Source organism: Perca flavescens, chromosome 13 (assembly GCF_004354835.1).
Source record: "Perca flavescens isolate YP-PL-M2 chromosome 13, PFLA_1.0, whole genome shotgun sequence".
Lineage (NCBI taxonomy): Eukaryota > Metazoa > Chordata > Actinopteri > Perciformes > Percidae > Perca > Perca flavescens.
Genome location: NC_041343.1, coordinates 4,416,116 through 4,433,263, shown reverse-complemented (window position 1 = coordinate 4,433,263; position 17,148 = coordinate 4,416,116). Strand labels below are relative to the sequence as shown.

The 17,148-nt window shown below is 41.4% G+C and overlaps 1 protein-coding gene across 2 annotated transcripts in view; it reads left to right on the top strand.

Annotated features, from left to right (window-relative positions):
* The first annotated feature begins 259 nt into the window (after window positions 1-259).
* Window positions 260-17,148, top strand: part of robo3 (roundabout, axon guidance receptor, homolog 3 (Drosophila)) — a 103,677-nt gene continuing 86,788 nt past the window's right edge. For both annotated transcript variants that reach the window (XM_028595935.1, XM_028595934.1), the window contains exon 1: window positions 260-840. In XM_028595935.1, coding sequence (XP_028451736.1) covers window positions 777-840 — 64 coding nt within the window. In that variant the 5' untranslated portion in view covers window positions 260-776. The remainder of the gene's footprint in view (window positions 841-17,148) is intronic.

The window sequence follows — 17,148 nt, the reverse complement described above, 5'->3', positions numbered from 1 at the left end:
CCATAACAAATAACCTACAACTGGGATGGTGACTGTCTGGGAAATTACACAATTTACTGCTGTTTTTTTTTTTTTGCAATAGATTGTGTTTATGTGGCCTATTTACGTTGATGGAAAAATAATTCATAAGGGTTGCAACACGTTGTTAAATCCTAGTTTTATTTTGAAAGCGGGACCGGAAATGATCTCTCCTAGTCTCGGTGTCTTTACTCCCGTGTGTTTTGGGCTCCGGGACCGTGTTGTTTAGTGATGAGGCTGTAGTAACTCAGTCCTAGTAGCGGAGCGGAGCGGAGCGACAGGGACACTAGCTACAAAAAGAAGAAATGGAGCTCTGCGTCTAACAAAGTGGAGTTTTTTCCTCTCGGGGCGATGACTTCATGTACTTTGGGACTAATTTCCTGTCAGGGGAAGCCGTTATAAGTGTTTCTCCCCCTGTGATATTCATGTGAAAACGGGAGAGAACGGGACTGACTGACCGGGGGAGCTGCCTGCCACTCACGGCTCGCCTCTCCTCTCATCACCTGCGGCTTTTGCTTTTTCACGGACCGTTCGCCGGGTTTGGACGCAGCCTTTTTTGGAGCGGTCGAAAAAGTTACCATGTTTGATGGTTGAACTTCTTATTTCAGTCTGCAGTGGCTGAGGATGCTGCCTGTGGGGGTTGCCGCTGTTTTCATCCCATAGACTGGTCTGTTTGGATATATATGTCCCTGGTGCTGGACAGCCTGTCTCACTAACTGTGACCCAGCTTATCTACCTAGGAACCAGCTGAGTGTATAATGGAGTACAGCCAGACCTTGGTTCCCCTACTGGTTTTATTTGCACTCAGAACTTTGGCATATGGTAAGTTTAAATTGGCACGTTTGGCTAGTTGTTTTGGGGTTGTGTTTGCGTAGATGGAAGCTCATATATGCTCCATATCTGTGGCTCCCAACTAGGTCTCACACACACACACACACACACACACACACACACACACACACACACACACACACACACACTCCCCCAGGCTTTAAAGGGGGGGGTCCCACATAACAATGAGAAGATATTTCAATTTCACTTGTAATTTTACTCATGCAAAGTTATTATTAGGCCTACATGTGCTCCTTTCCATGTAGGAACCCTTGCATATATATGCCAGAATGTGTGCATATATATAGTGAGTAATCCTTCTGGATGATGTCATTAAAAGGCCACTTAAACCAGCAGACACAAGAGTAGCCCATATGCAGCTTATACCGTGTGTCCTGCCCAAGGGACCATGGATTCACACCAGCATCTGCTCCCCACAGAAATCTGACTTGGTTGGGATTCCAGCCTGCTCATTTATCTCGGTTATCAGGCCCATTAGGAGAAGACACAATGCAACTGTGAAACACAAACCGCATGATACAGACAGTTTCCTTTCCATGTACTGGTGCAGTCTACTGTCAGTGTAAGTGAGCATGCCAGGGTTGGCAGTTTGATTCCCCTCCTGTGGACAGCAGTGTTGAAACAAATGTATGGATTTCTTTTACTGTTAGGCCTAATCGGCGTCGCATACAAGTCTTTTTACCAGTTGCTGCATGTTAAATGTTAAATCTGTTTCCATCTGATTGCACTCTTGTGTTGTATTGTGTAGATTTTGGGGTTCCATACAGATAACACATGCAGTGATGGTGGATAAAGACCTAGTCTGTAGTACAAAGCTTAGTTTCCTTGGGTTTAGCCTCCACTTAATGCCTAGATACATATGTACAAAGCAGAACACTGGCCTTGTTGTTAAATTGCTTTTTTTAATACACTCTATATTCAAAGATGTGCATACATTGCCTTTAATTTTAGTTCCTCTGAGACTAACTATGGGAAGAAAGCTATACTGCAGGCATCCTGCCACACAGAGTAGGACTGGTAGAGTGAGTCATGCTCTGGGTTAGGATGAAAACCTGCTTATTGGGACTGGAAGCTGGATCCACAGAGTCTCCATCAATCCCATACTGTATGTAGAACTGATTAACTGCTACCATAGGCTTACATGCTCTATGTCAACATATCTACGCTTTGTGTTCTACACAGAAACACCCCAACGGTGATGTACAAAAAGAGATTTTCTTTTGCTCGACGCAAGTGGGATGTTGTAGTTGTAGTTTGTGACAGCGTGGTGTCTTTGGGCCTGGACCTACTGCTGAGCCTCTCGTTTACAGGGCTGTAAACATTGGCTATGAACCCAGAGCATATGAACTCAGCATCTGTGAGCGTGCTCCTTCGGTGACTCCAGATGCTCCTCCGGGACTACAAAGGCTGCATTAATGCTTCTCTTATTTTTCACTTTAGCAAAAACACACAGTGACTGTTAACAGGAGGCCTGTGCTGTTTCTTTTTTTTGTTTTTTTTAGCCACGAGACGTTTTGTATTCGTTGCAATTTTACTTTTTAATAAGCATTTGTGTCACAGTTAGGGCTGGGCGATATGGAGAAAAGCAAATATTACTATATTTTTTTTACCAAATACCTCGATATTGATACTTTACACAATGAGATTTTTGACAAATAATCATTTTGACAAATAATAATGTTTAAGTGGGTAAAGGCAAATGATAGAACAGCTAGAACAGTCTGGTAAGTTCAGAAATGACATCACTTTACTGTAATGTAGCCTTTAAAACCAGGAAAAGACAACACTTATGTCTAGAGCTGCAACGATTAATCGATTAATCGGTTAGTTTTAAATGAATCGCCATTTATTTTGATAAGCGATTAGTCGGTTTGAGTAATTTTCTTTTAAGACAAAAGTAAAAATTCTTTGATTCCAGCTTGTTAAATGTGAACATGTTCTAGTGTCTTGTCTCCTCTGGGACAGTAAACTGAAGATCTTTGAGTTGTGGACAAAACGAGACACTTGAGGACGCCATCTTGGGCTTTTTGGGAAACACTGATCCACAGTTTTTTCACCATTTTCTGACATTTTATAGACCAACAACTAATCAATTAATCGAGAAAATAATCAACAGATTAAAGCGACTATGAAAATAATCGTTAGTTGTGGCCCTACAATATTACGATATGCAAAATCTAAGGCGCTATATCACGATATGGATATAATATCTATATGTTGCCCAGCTCTAGTCACATTCTGACATCAGAGCTCCTTAGATCAAAAGGAGAGGAAGCTTCAGATCGGTAACAGCACGGACATGTTGGGGAGAAATAAAAATGAGCTTTATACGATACGATATGATTATAGGAACTTCAGAATCATCCTGGCAGCCCATTTCATATCTGAAGGAGCCCCCGTTCATGTGGAGCCCAGAGTCACGTTTCAGGGGGGGTCTGGTTTGGCCAGTAAGATGACACTGGAGTCTGCACTGTTAGTGTCAGTCATCTCTGTCACCGTCACCGTCAGTCAACACAGCGTCTCCTGGCTCAGCATGGGCCTTTGTGGGGGACTACGCATGACCGGTACGTGTACAGTAACTGAGTCTGTCTTACCTTATTTGACCAAAATCTATGCAGGGGCCATGTTATTTCTGACAATTCGATGAAGAAAATAATGTATATTAATATTAATATTGAAGAGAGTCCAGTACAGCCTGACTCTTATAAGATTAGTGCTTATATTCAAGTTGATGAATATTTCAGGACGATTTGAATTGGCGCCAAAAATTCCTCTATGCAGGATAGCCCCCTGTGTCAGCTCTCCTTAAAGACCGGCACCCGGCCGTGTGTTTGCCGTGCTGCCATCGAAGTGATTGGGAGGGAGGACTTGAAAGACAGCTGTCTTGTTGTCTCACGAGCGTGTCCTCAAACAGACCAGGAACCAGAACAAATAGCCCCGCGCCTAACCGGGATACCCACACCGCAATTACAGTCTAAAGCGTACAACTCCATTTCCTCCAGGGAGGGGAAGTGTGCTGGGGTGCAGTGTGGCTGAAATAGCACAATTAACAAGACGTCTCATTGTTCAAAGTCCTTTCTTCGGTTACTGGCAGTTGTGCGTTTTCACTTGAGGCATTTAAGGGCCGCTGTCATCCACAGTGACTTACAGTGGGGGAGGCTGGGAGGGCTTTTAATGGATCGGTCAAGGACAGTTTGGCAGGAGTTATAGCTGTTGCTTGGATTCATTCTGTGACATTCCAGTAACAGTTTGGTCTCTTTAAAACGTGGGATACACGTTGTGATATATCCAGGTTTTTTCTTGCATAGAGGACTTTTTGGCACCCCCCCTGGGTTTAGCCAGCCCCAAAGGGGCCAAAATGACAAGAATTGACATCTTCGACTGTGTCTAATAGCTATTTACCGAACAACAGTTGAAAAAGCAGAACATAAATTTGAGTAGGAGCGCTTATCTCCGTTTTACCGTCCAGAGGCTGGCTGTGCCGGACTCTCCCGGTGATTTTAAAGGCTTTTAAGCAGATAGAGGTTTCATTCACTCAAGCATAATAGACATTTTTTGCTTATCAAATTGTCAGAAATGACAACAAATGCAGATAGACTTTTGTCAAATAAGGTAACACAGACTCATTGCCTTTACTCTATGCAGACCGATCATGGTTACTGCTTAGTCACCCCCTCCGAAGGTCCATTCTGAGTCAGGAAAACCCCTAATGTCAACTTTATTCTAAAAACCAGCTAGCTACCAACCAGTTAAAGGTCCAGTTCACCCAAATCACAAAGAAAAAAAACAGATTTTCTCTCTACCTTGTATTGGTACCTCGCCATGAAGATAGTTGTGTTTTGTTTGCCAAGGTTTTACCAATTCTGCCTCAAGCCCAGTACAGTGGAGGTAAATGGAATTACTTTTGGGGTGGTTACAACAAAAATCAGCAGCTGCATTTCTTTCCACAAGTCCCCTGTTAGACTGGCTAACCAACGGGCTCCGCTGCCAGCAGGTTTAATGGGGACCATCTCTTTGGTAGAAGGTGTTGACAGCCAGTTCTGTTGAATATGGCCTGCAACTAAGTATTATTTTCATTAAAGATGAATCTGTCTTTTATTTTCCTGATTCATTGTTTTGTCTATGAAGTGCCACAAAGAAGTGAAGAAAGATGTCCATTATAATTTTCAAAGTGGGCCGTCATCAAGGTGCTTTAAAAGAAAAAAAAAATAATGATGTCCAGCAGTCCAAAAGCCATATTTTATTGTCAAAAATCTTCACTTTTGAAAGGATGGAATCTGTAAATGTTTGGAATTTTGGCTAGAAATATGCCTTAAACAATGAGTCAAAACTGGGACTTATTAAACCAAAACTATCTGCATGGCTAGATATAAGGTGAGAAAATCCTCAGTATCAGTATCTGTGATCCATATCCAGTTTTTTTTAAATGACATGAGTACCCAGGGCCCTCATGTGAAGAGGGCCCAAAAAGATGCTAGAATGAATAGCTGTGGAACGGGCCAGGGGCCCCATAGAGAATGCCTTTCTACACTCTTGACGTTTTTTTAAAAATAAAAAATTAATCAAACGATTAATCGATTATCAAAATAGTTGGAGATTAGGGTTGGGCGGTAATACGGATACCGCGGGGTCTTAAAAATAGCAACGGTATCAGTTTCAATACTGTCATTAAAAAAATGCAATGCACCTATATAGAGAGAGAGACAAGGCTTAAATATTAAATAAAATTTATGTAATTATGTAAAAGTAGTTTTTCTTTGTAAGTTGTTGTTATGTTATTATTGTTTCAGTATTACTATTTGGTATTCAGTTTCTGAACGATGCACAAGCCAACAGTTTGATGACGCCGTCTGAGCCTTACGTCATCATTTTTAATTACGGTAGTCACGGTAATACCGTATGCCGCGGTAAAATAGGGAGGAGGTTTGACGGTATCAAAATTTGGATACCGCCCAACCCTGTTGGAGATTAATGTAATAGTTGACGGCTACTCGATTCGTCTGCAGCTCTATCCACATTGCAAAGGGTTAGCCTAACCCAGATCTAGTTCAGTTTAAAAGCATAGCTTACACTCGCAAGCACCACATGAGTTAGGCTAACTAATTTACATTCAGTTAAATGGATGTACTTAGTTTGAGTTGGGGCTACATATATTTATTGGATGGAAATCCTGCCCACAACCTAATTGAGTTCATCCACTAAATAATTTTTTTGAGTGTGTATGCCATTGTTAGTGGCACTTAACAGTGTTACTCTTGTAATCATTACCGCATTGTTGACTTGTGACCGTTTTAACCGCGGATGAGTCAGCAGCGCAGCGAGGCCGCATCTAGCCGCTCCGGTTTTTGCTGTCTGCTGTTTTCTGCAGAGACAAAAAAAAAAAAAGGGAGACAGAGAAAGCTTTGTAGTCATTTTTGAGAACTAACACTCACACACCCGGTGTACCTTCCTCCTCCTCCCCCCCACCAGCCTGCCCATCTGTTCTCTACAGATCAATTAGCCTGTCGATAGCTCAGCGAGCTCGGCTATGATACGTGACAAACGAGCTCCTTGAAAACCACCCAGGTACGAGTCAATCCTTGTTTACGCTCGCTGGAAAATAATACTCAAAAGGCGGAGGAACGAGGAACTAAACGTCCTTGTTCCTGTCATCACAGAATCAGCAGCGCTAATCAGGCGCTGGAATTGACGTTTGAAGCTTGAAGTTGCCTATTTCTGTCTTTTTTTTTTTTTTTTTTTTTTAAATGCACAGCTCCTGGTTTGCTAAATTTAGAACCAAGTCGTCAAAAAGCTTGGGTTGAGCTGTATTTCGGTACGCTTGTCACAGAGCAGCCACTCATTTATGTATACCCATGATAATAGAAAACCAGACTGCAGGCCCAGATATTGACGCTTTATTAACAAGCTATTTGTGCATTCGACTGTAGCGAATGAAAAATGAAGACATGCCCTGTCACTTTCTCTTGCTCTCCCTCTGTTAATGGTAATGCCTAATCTTAATCTTTCTACCCTGCACGTTCCCACCACGGAGGGCTAAAATAAACACACGACGGGGGCACCAGAGACGTGTCCATCGGGCATCAAAAAGGAAAGGGAATACACTGAACAGGAACCCTTATTTAGCAGCGGGTGCTGACAGGACAAGTCAGCTATTCCCTCTCCTCAGACCGCCTGAGGGGGCCCGACACGATACCGCCTGAGCTCCCCCCACCTCAGGCTGTAGACAGATGGATGGCCCCCCAGCATTAGTTCCAGTGGTTTTAGGAGGGCTGACCTCCCGATTGCTGGTCAAATACTGAAATAGACATGGAGCGAGGCGAACCAAGGGCCGCCGCCATCCGACTGTGATGAAGCGTCAGTCGCGGAGCGCCGGGCGGCGTTTGCCCCCTCCAGGTTTTTCGTTGTGTTGCATAAGGTTTGTGTTCAGACCAACAAAACAAAGGCAATCCGGCGATTTTTCGCAGGGTTGGGTATCGTTTGGATTTGAACAATTCTGATTCCAATTCCGATTCTTCCTTTTGATTCCGGTTCTTATCGTTTCTCGATTCCGATTCTTTTAAGGGCTGGAGTTGGAGCGCATAACATGCTTATTTCACAAATAAGAGGAAAGTTTTATTTTGATTCAATGGTAATTTGCAGTTTTACCGGGCTTTTTCAACCTAAAATAAAGCCAGACTAGAGCGCTGCTTACTGCGCTCCACGGCTGCTACACAACCAACGCCTGGCCACTACGGAAACCCAAACTTCGGCATTTTAAATTTGGAACCCATGATCGGATTTGAATCCTCCAATCCTCCAAATTACCATTCCGTCAGATGGTTTATAGATCTGGATGTGTCCGACTAGGCATGGGCCGGTGTGAGTTTCTGACGGTATGATAACCTTCAGCAAAAACATCACGCATTCACAGGGTTGCGGTATTGCAGTTCCAGCTTTAAAATGTATTATTTTAAAATGTCTGTGTAAAAAACAACTTTTTTCCCCCATTCAACACAATGTATTTGATTTTTAAAGAGGCCTTCTTTTGTGTATGTACTGTATGAGAGAGAGAGAGAGAGAGAGAGAGAGAGAGAGAGAGAGAGAGAGAGAGAGAGAGAGAGAGAGAGAGAGAGAGAGAGAGAGAGAGAGAGAGAGAGAGAGAGAGAGAGAGAGAATGTTTAACATTCTATTGCATCATAGTATATAAAGTGTGCCGATCAGATGGCCACATCCAATTAAAATTGACTGATTTTTATATATATATATTACTTACTTTTCATCAAAAAACACCAAGTATAAACTGTATAAGTAATATAAATGTGATTTTCTTAATTTATATAAGTTTATATCATCTAACAAACAATAAAATAGGGTTCAATTGTAAAATGTTCTGTATTATAATGCACTGACCCATTAATCGCCTCTCATTTCCTCAGTAGAGACCTGATACATTTTGATTTTATAATAAAGTATTGCTACCATGGTATATATTCATTCAAACTACCATTTCCCATGTCTTTAAACTCAGTAAATAACATTTTATTTCTGTCTTGACCATGTTTTTGCATTGTTTATGCATCACCACCACCCGGCCCTCTTGTGTCTTTAGTGTCTGATCACCCGTTTAACTAGTTTTTTTATATCAGAAATATGGGACGTTGAAATAAGCACCTAAAACTTCAAAAATGTTGGAAAAAAGCAGGCAAAAATGACAAAAAAAAATTCAAAAACACCAGAACAAAGCGTCACAAAGTTGGAGAAAAAAAAACGCCAGCAAAAGCGACAAAATGTCCAAAAAAAGGGATACGAAACATCCGAAAAAGCTATAACAATGTGGGGAGAAAAAAAAAAGACAAAAAAATGTAAAAAGCAACAAAAACGTTGAGATAGGGACCACAAAAAGTGTTTTTTTCATGTTTGACGGGAAGGCATCACAAGGGTTAGGTATGACTGGCGAGCCACTCGGTCTAATCTTCATGGTTATCCACTTCTTTATTGTCCACAGACAATTTTTTTTTTTTTTTTTTTCGGTGTGCAGCGTGAAGCACAACAGCACTCCACCACCGAGTCCAAAGGAAAAGCCCAGGGGTAAAGCTGCAGCTGTCACCGCCGTGACTGTCAGTGGGTTGGATATATATTTGTGAGGGTCTGGTACTTGAAAGCTCGCTGTGGGAAAGAGCCAACTGATAATGGATCATTTTCAGAGCCGGTGTATGAAGGTGATGCTGCGGTGGAAGGGATTTTGACAACTGCTGTCGATGATTTAATGGCTGGCTTTAGAAGTGACAGGGGCAGCTCTTTTTGAAAATAAAGTGACAGTTGCTGGGTACCTGTGATTCTGGGATGGAAGTGTTGGTACACAAACAGTGACTCCAGTGTCTCTTTGGCTATTTGTTCTCTGTAGCAGCAGTTTGAAGATTGGTGGTTATGCAAGATGTCCTGAAGGGAAATGCTTATTTAAAGAAATGTGACTCAGGTGACGAGGCGATTAGAGGCCTCTGCTTGTTATCTCTTAAGTGCAACTCACCTCAGAAATGAAAACCATTCATGTACTATTTAGAGAAGTGATAGGCAGCGGGGTTCAAATCCATCTCTGGCTCCTTCTGAAGCTTCCCCCTTACATTAACATAGGGCTGGGCGATATATTAAGGAGGAAAATCAAATATCACAATAATTTTTTTTTTATATTGATAATTGGTGCATTTGCAAAACATTTGTTACAATGATATTTTAGATAAATAATCATCAATTATAGAGAAAAGATAGGCTAAATATTTTTTTGCCCAGCTACTGACTGTGTTTACATGCACGCACAACAATAGTGTGATGTTAAAACAATTCTTCAAATGACATTCCCTCAAAATGTTCATTAATAATATTATATTATATAGTTATATTTTTTTAAACAAATTGAAGTTTAGAATGAATTCCAGGATACATCTTGTGGTTATATAGCACTGTCATGTGACCCTGATGATGTAATAACACAGGTACACAGCCTATGAAGTAAACCACGCCTCTTTATTATCATAAAACATATTTTCTAACTGTATCCCCCCCCTTGCTATTTTTTTTTATATTAACGTGTTTAGGGTCATGTGCCAACCACTAACAATTAAAATAATAATTAAAATATATAGTCCCACCTATTTAATCCTTACATAATTATACGTTTTGAATATCTAAACAAAATCAACAGTTGCTAGTCATACAGATTTAAGGCCTTAACCAATGTCAGCAATTCATTGCTGTTATACAAAGAAACCGCGACAAATTAGACAATTATGTAATAACTGTGACAGGCCTTGTTTCTGAGAAAAAAGAGTTAGTATGCGCTTGTTATTATCAATTTAGATACACAATTGTACATCACGATATCTCAATATATAATTTCATCACGATGTGATTCCCTTGAAAGACGATAAATGATCATGTTGAATTATTGGCCAGCCATACATCTCCACTCTCTCCACTTCATGTCTTAGTTATACTCCAGAACCAATGTTTAACGATGTGTTAAAGGTCCATTCATCCACTTTTCTCTTTCATGGTCATGTTATCACTCATAGATAAGGGATCTTTCACCACTACTGTTACACATTCGGAATACTCCATCTATGATACAGGGCTCGTACGTATTACGGTATCATAATGTAGTCTCCAGCAGTGTATCATCATGAAAAATGATCAATGGAACGTCATATTTAGTACGGGCACACTGTACCCATTCATCCAACTAAAACAGGAGAAGGACAGGCCAGCTTGTCAGTAAGCTGAATAGTTGGCTCTATCTCAGACTTCCCCCGTCATCAGTCACTGTTACACCCTGAAGCCCAAATGATAGGCCTCTCATGTAGGTTGACTTTAGAATGAATGGGAAATAAGCTCAAACTTTAAATCACTCTCAGCTTGACTGGACTTTTTGTAAACTCAGGCATGGGTATCACCCCAGTTAATGTAAAAATTAAAAATAACCCTCATTTTTTTTTTTTTTTTTTTTTGCTGTATCTTAATTGTTTTGCTTTCGAGTTCTGGACTCGGGAAGTCCCCGTCTCGACCCTTTCCTCCCTCGGAGTGACTCGTGTGATGTATGTGGTCAGACGGATGGGAGCAGATAGCAGTCAGCCCGTGTGTGTGTGTGTGTGTGTGTGTATGTATGTGTGCGTGTAAGCGCAGACACAGATCTAATAGGAGCTTATCTTAAAATATGCTGCTGCCTGTGGGACAGGAAAGCAATGGCATTTCCCCCCAGCTGTGTTAGGCCACCCGCAGCCACGGATTGCCCCGTCCCGGAGCCCCTGGAGGATTTCCTCCCTCACATGAGGGAGTGAGCACATCCACTGCTGGGCCTTCATTGGTCAGCCTTAATGGACTGCTGCAGTCATCAACATACAAGCTATGATGAAAAAGGTACTTAAAGTGTACTCAGTTCTGCATCTCTGCTGCTTTTATTGTTGAATTCAAAACCAATGAAAGAAAATCATTTCCCACGTTCTTTTGTTGAACACTTTGTACAATGAATTGAACATAAAAGGCAGCACTAAAAAAAAGTGACAATTACATTTTAAAGGGCAGTTTTCTACTCATATTTTCTTTTAACTAACACAAAAAAAGTTTTGAAAGAGTGTCTTTCACGATATGTCGCAGCCTTTCACAATGTCTTTATTGCGCCAGTTGATATTGCGATGTTTTTTTTCTTCAGTTCTGCCTTTTGCCAAGCATGGAGACAGAGCACATCGCTACAATATGCACATGGCGGCTGAAACGCAGACAAAGTGCCTGCAGGTAGCTAAAAACAGCAGATTCAAGCATGTCAGTTATTATTTTAGCACCATTGTGTCTAACCAGAGAAGACAAGTTAGCTGTTAGTAAGCTAATGTTAGCTATGTGTTAGCAAGCTCAGGCACTTAGCCATAACTCAAGATGCATACTGTCAAAATGCTCTAGCTTTATTTACAAAATCATCTCATCTCATTCTGTATCCACTTATCTTCATAAAAGGGAGTTTGGGCAAATGCCAGAAGGGCTGCCCCTCTCTGCTCCCTATGGGCCACTACTGATAATGTGTCTTTGGTTAATATTGATAAGTTATTTTATGCATGCAGCCACAAATATTGAAGATTGTACTGCGGTAAAGTGCGTGGAAAGATACACTCGGAAGGCAGAGTTACTAGGGGCGGGAATCGCCACAGGTCTCATGATACGATATCATCACGATACTTATGTCACGATACAATATTATTGCGATTTTAAACATATTGCAATATTCTGCGATATATTGCAATGTATTACCTTTTTTCCAACTTCAAATTTTTCCCAATTTCAAATGATGTCCCCAAAGGAAAACTTTGTTAACATCTGTTTTATCAAAAAAGATACATTTCTCTGTTCAAAACATGCAAAATGGGATTGTCAAGCAGACAAACTGACCAACACATATATAATAATAGATCCATACTTGGCGTCTGTGTTTCGATACAGTATTGCCACGAAAAATATCGCGATGCTATACTGTATTGATTTTTTTAAGTTAAGCCAGGTTATTGACAAAAATAGGGCTGGTGTGGCCGTTTTTTGATCCCAGTCCGTCACTGCTTCCTCTTGTCTCTTCTTGGTCTCATCACATAGAACACTTTCAGCAAAATGGAGTGAATAGTGGGAGTGTAGTCGCCACATACAGTTGCTGCTCTGCTGTTCTTTCAAAGCCCTATCAAAAACACAAGCCTCGGTGGACTCGGCGGTGAAAATCGATGCTTGTTACTGCCGGGCTACTGGAACTCAAACTGACAACTCCTGGCAAGGATCTGTGATAACTTGAAGGATGCTGGACTGGTTCTTTTTAAGTCCTCAGGACTGCTTTTTGCGAATGCTTCTCTGAGTTGCATTCAAAGTTCTCTGAATGTTTTTAAGATGAGAGTAGTTTAGCCGCACCATCCTCTGCATTATCGATATTGGTATTTGATGTATTGCAGAGGCCAATTCTTGATTATTCATACCCCAGTGTGCTGCAGAAACTTAAGGAAAGTGCATTTTAAAGTCAAAATAGATGCTTTACTGCCCCTTCAGAGTTGTTACTGGGTTTGAAAACTAAATCAAAGCTTAACAAACTCCCAAGCCTCTCAGCCACGTTTAACCACGGGTAAACTTTTTGTGTAAAAATGGTCTGTTGGGCTCAACTGTCTGTTCCTGTTGGCCCAGAAAAGACGCCACTGTTTGCTCTTTATCTACTGCAAGCTGCTTCTACCTTGTCAACTTGCCCAAATATCAAGCCAAAACTCATTTCAGCTGTTGCGCTAGCACAAGAGGCCATACTCAGAGGGAGCATGAAACAGAGTTGTTAGTGAAAGGGCATTTTTTGGATCTGCCTTCGAGAGTTTGGATCTTTTTGCTACCAATTTCCACAATCCCCTCTTCTAAAGGAAGCGCAAAAAGCCCCTACTCATAAATCTGTTCATGGCCCCAAGAGAGACATGATAAAAACACCCTATTTCCTTTTGCAAAGTTGACCCTGCCCATTTAGATGCTTAGCATCAACATAGGCTCAATTAAGGAGGTTGTCTCTTTATGGCTGGCACTTTGTATTCTCATGCAAATGCCTCATTTTGATGTCCCCACAGGGTCAAAGAGTAGGAGGCTGCAGAGAAAGCACTCCAGCCTGCCTCACTGCTGCCAATTTAACTTTGAATGCACATTTGCAAATCAATTCCTGTGGCTTTTGTGGAAATCGAGAGAGAGGAGGAGGAGGCAACAAAGCTGTAAAACAACAAATTCTGTAAGAGGGAAGGCAGCCCGCTAAAAAGAATTGCAGATGAGGGAGCGATGGGAATAGTGAAGTTGTTGAATTGTCTTTTAATTGTTCTACGCCCTTCCCCTCTCTCCTCTGTCCCTTCTTTAAACGGTAACTGCGATTTGTTTCCAACCTGGACCCTATATACCCTTGTTTTTGTGTCTAAGTGACTGATGGGAACAACAATCTTTGAAATTGGTCCAGTATTAAGTGAGACCAAGCTGCGATGCAACGTTAATAGAGCAATTGCACACCTTCAATTTCCGTCCACTAAAAGTTCTGTTGTTGAGACAGAGCTCAACAACAAATAAAATAAAAATAGCAAACAAACAGGCAAGTGTCTGAGACAGGCTCAGATTATTATTCTAAGTGTGTGACAACATTATGGAAAGGATCCCTACAGTGATAGACCTTTTAGTTAAAGAGTAAGATCCTTTTAGTTTAACATGAAACAGCCCAGAAATCACCATCACCAAACTCCACCAGACTCCATGTAAATAAATGGTAATTTTCATCATAAAACACACTTCATTCAACTTTTATTGTTCTGAAAGTTCAGTTTAAAAACACCATTAACAGCTATTTTTTTAAGTAGAATTGGGTGGGACGGTGGTTATCTTGTGTTCAGTGTGAGGGTTAGCTCAGCTTAGCCTTCATTTTTAGTTGCTTAGCCAGAGCATGGCTTAATCTTTATTTTTACCACAAGTCACCACAGAGTGATGAGCAGTGCAGGCTTTTGATATACTGCAGTATTCAGATTCATTTTCAAGTCCTTCATGCAGGCATGAAAGGCATTTCTCACCCTGTCAGGGTGGAAGACGTGATGGGGCTGAAGTGCCATCCATGTTTTATGTCCTTTTCCCTGCAGACCTGTTTAGTGAACAGAATATTTTGATCCTATGTGTGATGACACATACTGTACACCTTCTACAGTATGAGCTGGGAGGCTGGGCTCGGGCAATAAGTGGGATGCATGGCATGCTGGACCTTCTGCCGTGCAACAGTTGGTAAGTAGGTGTGAGGATTTTTGTCGCCCTCAAGATCGAACTGTTTCTGTATCGGACAAAATCAGCGTCCTTCAGGGATTTATTGTATGAGTCAGAGCATCATCTGAGCAGCATACCATCTGTGTTTGGGAATCAGTGTCTGTGGAATGCAAGGCTGGAGAACGATGCAGGGGGAAGTGCATATTTACATACAAATCCGTCGAGGTGCAGAAAAAGGTTTAACAGCCTGTCGTCGCAAGCGAATGGCTTGTCAAGTAGAATGACGTTTAAAGTTTTCACAGCTCTCGATATTCCGAATCAGAAGATCTACACAAGATAACATTCTGTCTCTTACGTAATCCACTGTAGATCTTTGGCAGTGGGCCTCCGTTTTTTAATTTATATCAGCGGAGCCACTTGTTCTTATACTCGATGAGAAAAAGTTCTGCCTCAGCACTTTGCCATCCTCCATTATAGAAAGGACATTGCAGCAGGAGTTTGTGCTCCCCGTGGCTGTCGTGTTGCAATTTTTCTCGTTTGTTTCGGTGCACTTTTGTCTCGAGCACTATTTCACTGTCACCCTCCAAGGCTTTTATTCTCTCCTCCTCCCGTTTACCCCAGTCGAAATGACTTTGAAGTTGTTGACAGAAATTCACTCTGTATGCATTTGTCTCGATGTTTTTGCTACAAGATAAATTCAAGCGTATATCATTTTGCATTAAGAGATACCGTGCACATTTCCGACTGAAGCGTGGGCCCATTGTTTGCCATTGGTGTTTCATTTTGGCTGAGATCTGATAACTGTAATGGCTTTTGTAGAATCTATCTCTCGGATTGGTTCACAGGAGCTTGAGCATCACCATGGTACATCGATAAGAATGTAGGAGAGGCGTGGAGCGATGATGATGATGATGATGATGAGGCTTGACGGTTATGGTTTTTGTATCACGATATCATGATATGCTATAGCCCGCTATAACATATCATTCATATCAATGCAGTGATATGCTGAGCCCTTGTGCCCTGTATGGAAGACTCCCAATGTTTTCAGACACATGTATGCAGGTTTTTCTTTGAATTTGTCACCCAGTTTGCATTGTCAGTAAAAATGACAGATATAAAAACATGTTCCCTCCTGATGACTGACAGCTATCAGATGTACAAGGGGAATCGCACGTATGTCCGTCAAGTGTACTACACTGGGAATTTAAACAATAATTCCTCTTCTCTCCATGCGCCATTCTTGTCAAGCACTCCTACAGCATCCCTGTGGTTTCATTAGCTCACATGTAGCTTTGAGAGTTGCTGCCATCCTGCTGTAGTACACCGTGGGCAGGAGCTAATAGATCCTCAGAGGGTCCAGACTTTCCTATTTGACACCCTTCTCGAGACAACCAGTCGTACTCTCCAGACTCTCCATTTTACCCAATTTGAATTCATCTTTTCAATCCTCGCCCTGTCTGTTACATCCGTCTACACTCACTGTAGCCGGGGAATAATACGCAGCTTAGAAATTCAAATGTCCTCGAGTTGTGTGGCAGCGCAGTCAGTCTCTATCAACAAGCAGGTCTGAACCTTTGCGCCGTCGTACTGATGTACAGCCCGCGGCTGCACTAGCTTGTGCAGAGATCACTATCATTACAGGATATCAGTGTAGATTACAAAGATGGCTCATTATCTTGGATGCAGTCACAATCACGTACAGTCAGTAAGGGGCCAGAGCTTTTCAATGTGTAGAAGACAGTAGCAGAGAGCTCATTTCACCGTGTCTGAATGTCCTCCTGGATGATAGGCGTATCATCTTTAAGAACTGGTGTTCAGTGCTTGCCACTCGGACATTCTCTTGTTGATGTTTAGCTCAGTCGACATGGCGGTCTCCTTCTCTTTAAAAGCCTTCACTTTACATTTCCACATGGCTTGTTCCAACCAGCTTGGACTGTAAAATTTATGAGTCCGCTCTTAAAGGCTCTGTCCCGCTGAGCTCTCACTACAGAACCCCCCCCCCCCTTACACACAAACGCACACAAAAACTACCCTACAGCTATTAAAATGAACGGTCTCTATCTACTGCTCAGAGACCTTGAGGGACAAGAGGCTGTTATCAAGATAATGACATATGTATTCCACATGATAATAATTTATTAATTTATTTATATTATTTAGTCTTTTTTTGTTATTCTATAAATGTATCACGTCAAGTGTTTTAACTGGTAGTCCTGCAAATAAGAATAATAATGCAAATAACCCTCAAATGCCATTCAACCAATGCAAGCTAAAAACTCAAGGTAAAATACTGTAAATAATATTCAGTTTCAAAGCAAAAGAGACAAAAAAAAATAACATGAGTAATGCCTCTCTCTCCATTAAGGGCAATGCAATAGAAGTCTAAAAGGTATATGTGATCACATTCTGCTGGCTGCTTGGAAGTAGATACCAGCTGCAATTTGATTCATAGTAGCAACTTCAAAGCCTCCAAAACCATTACCTCCTTTTTTTTTTTTTTAGAACTTTCTATTTTCTTCATCT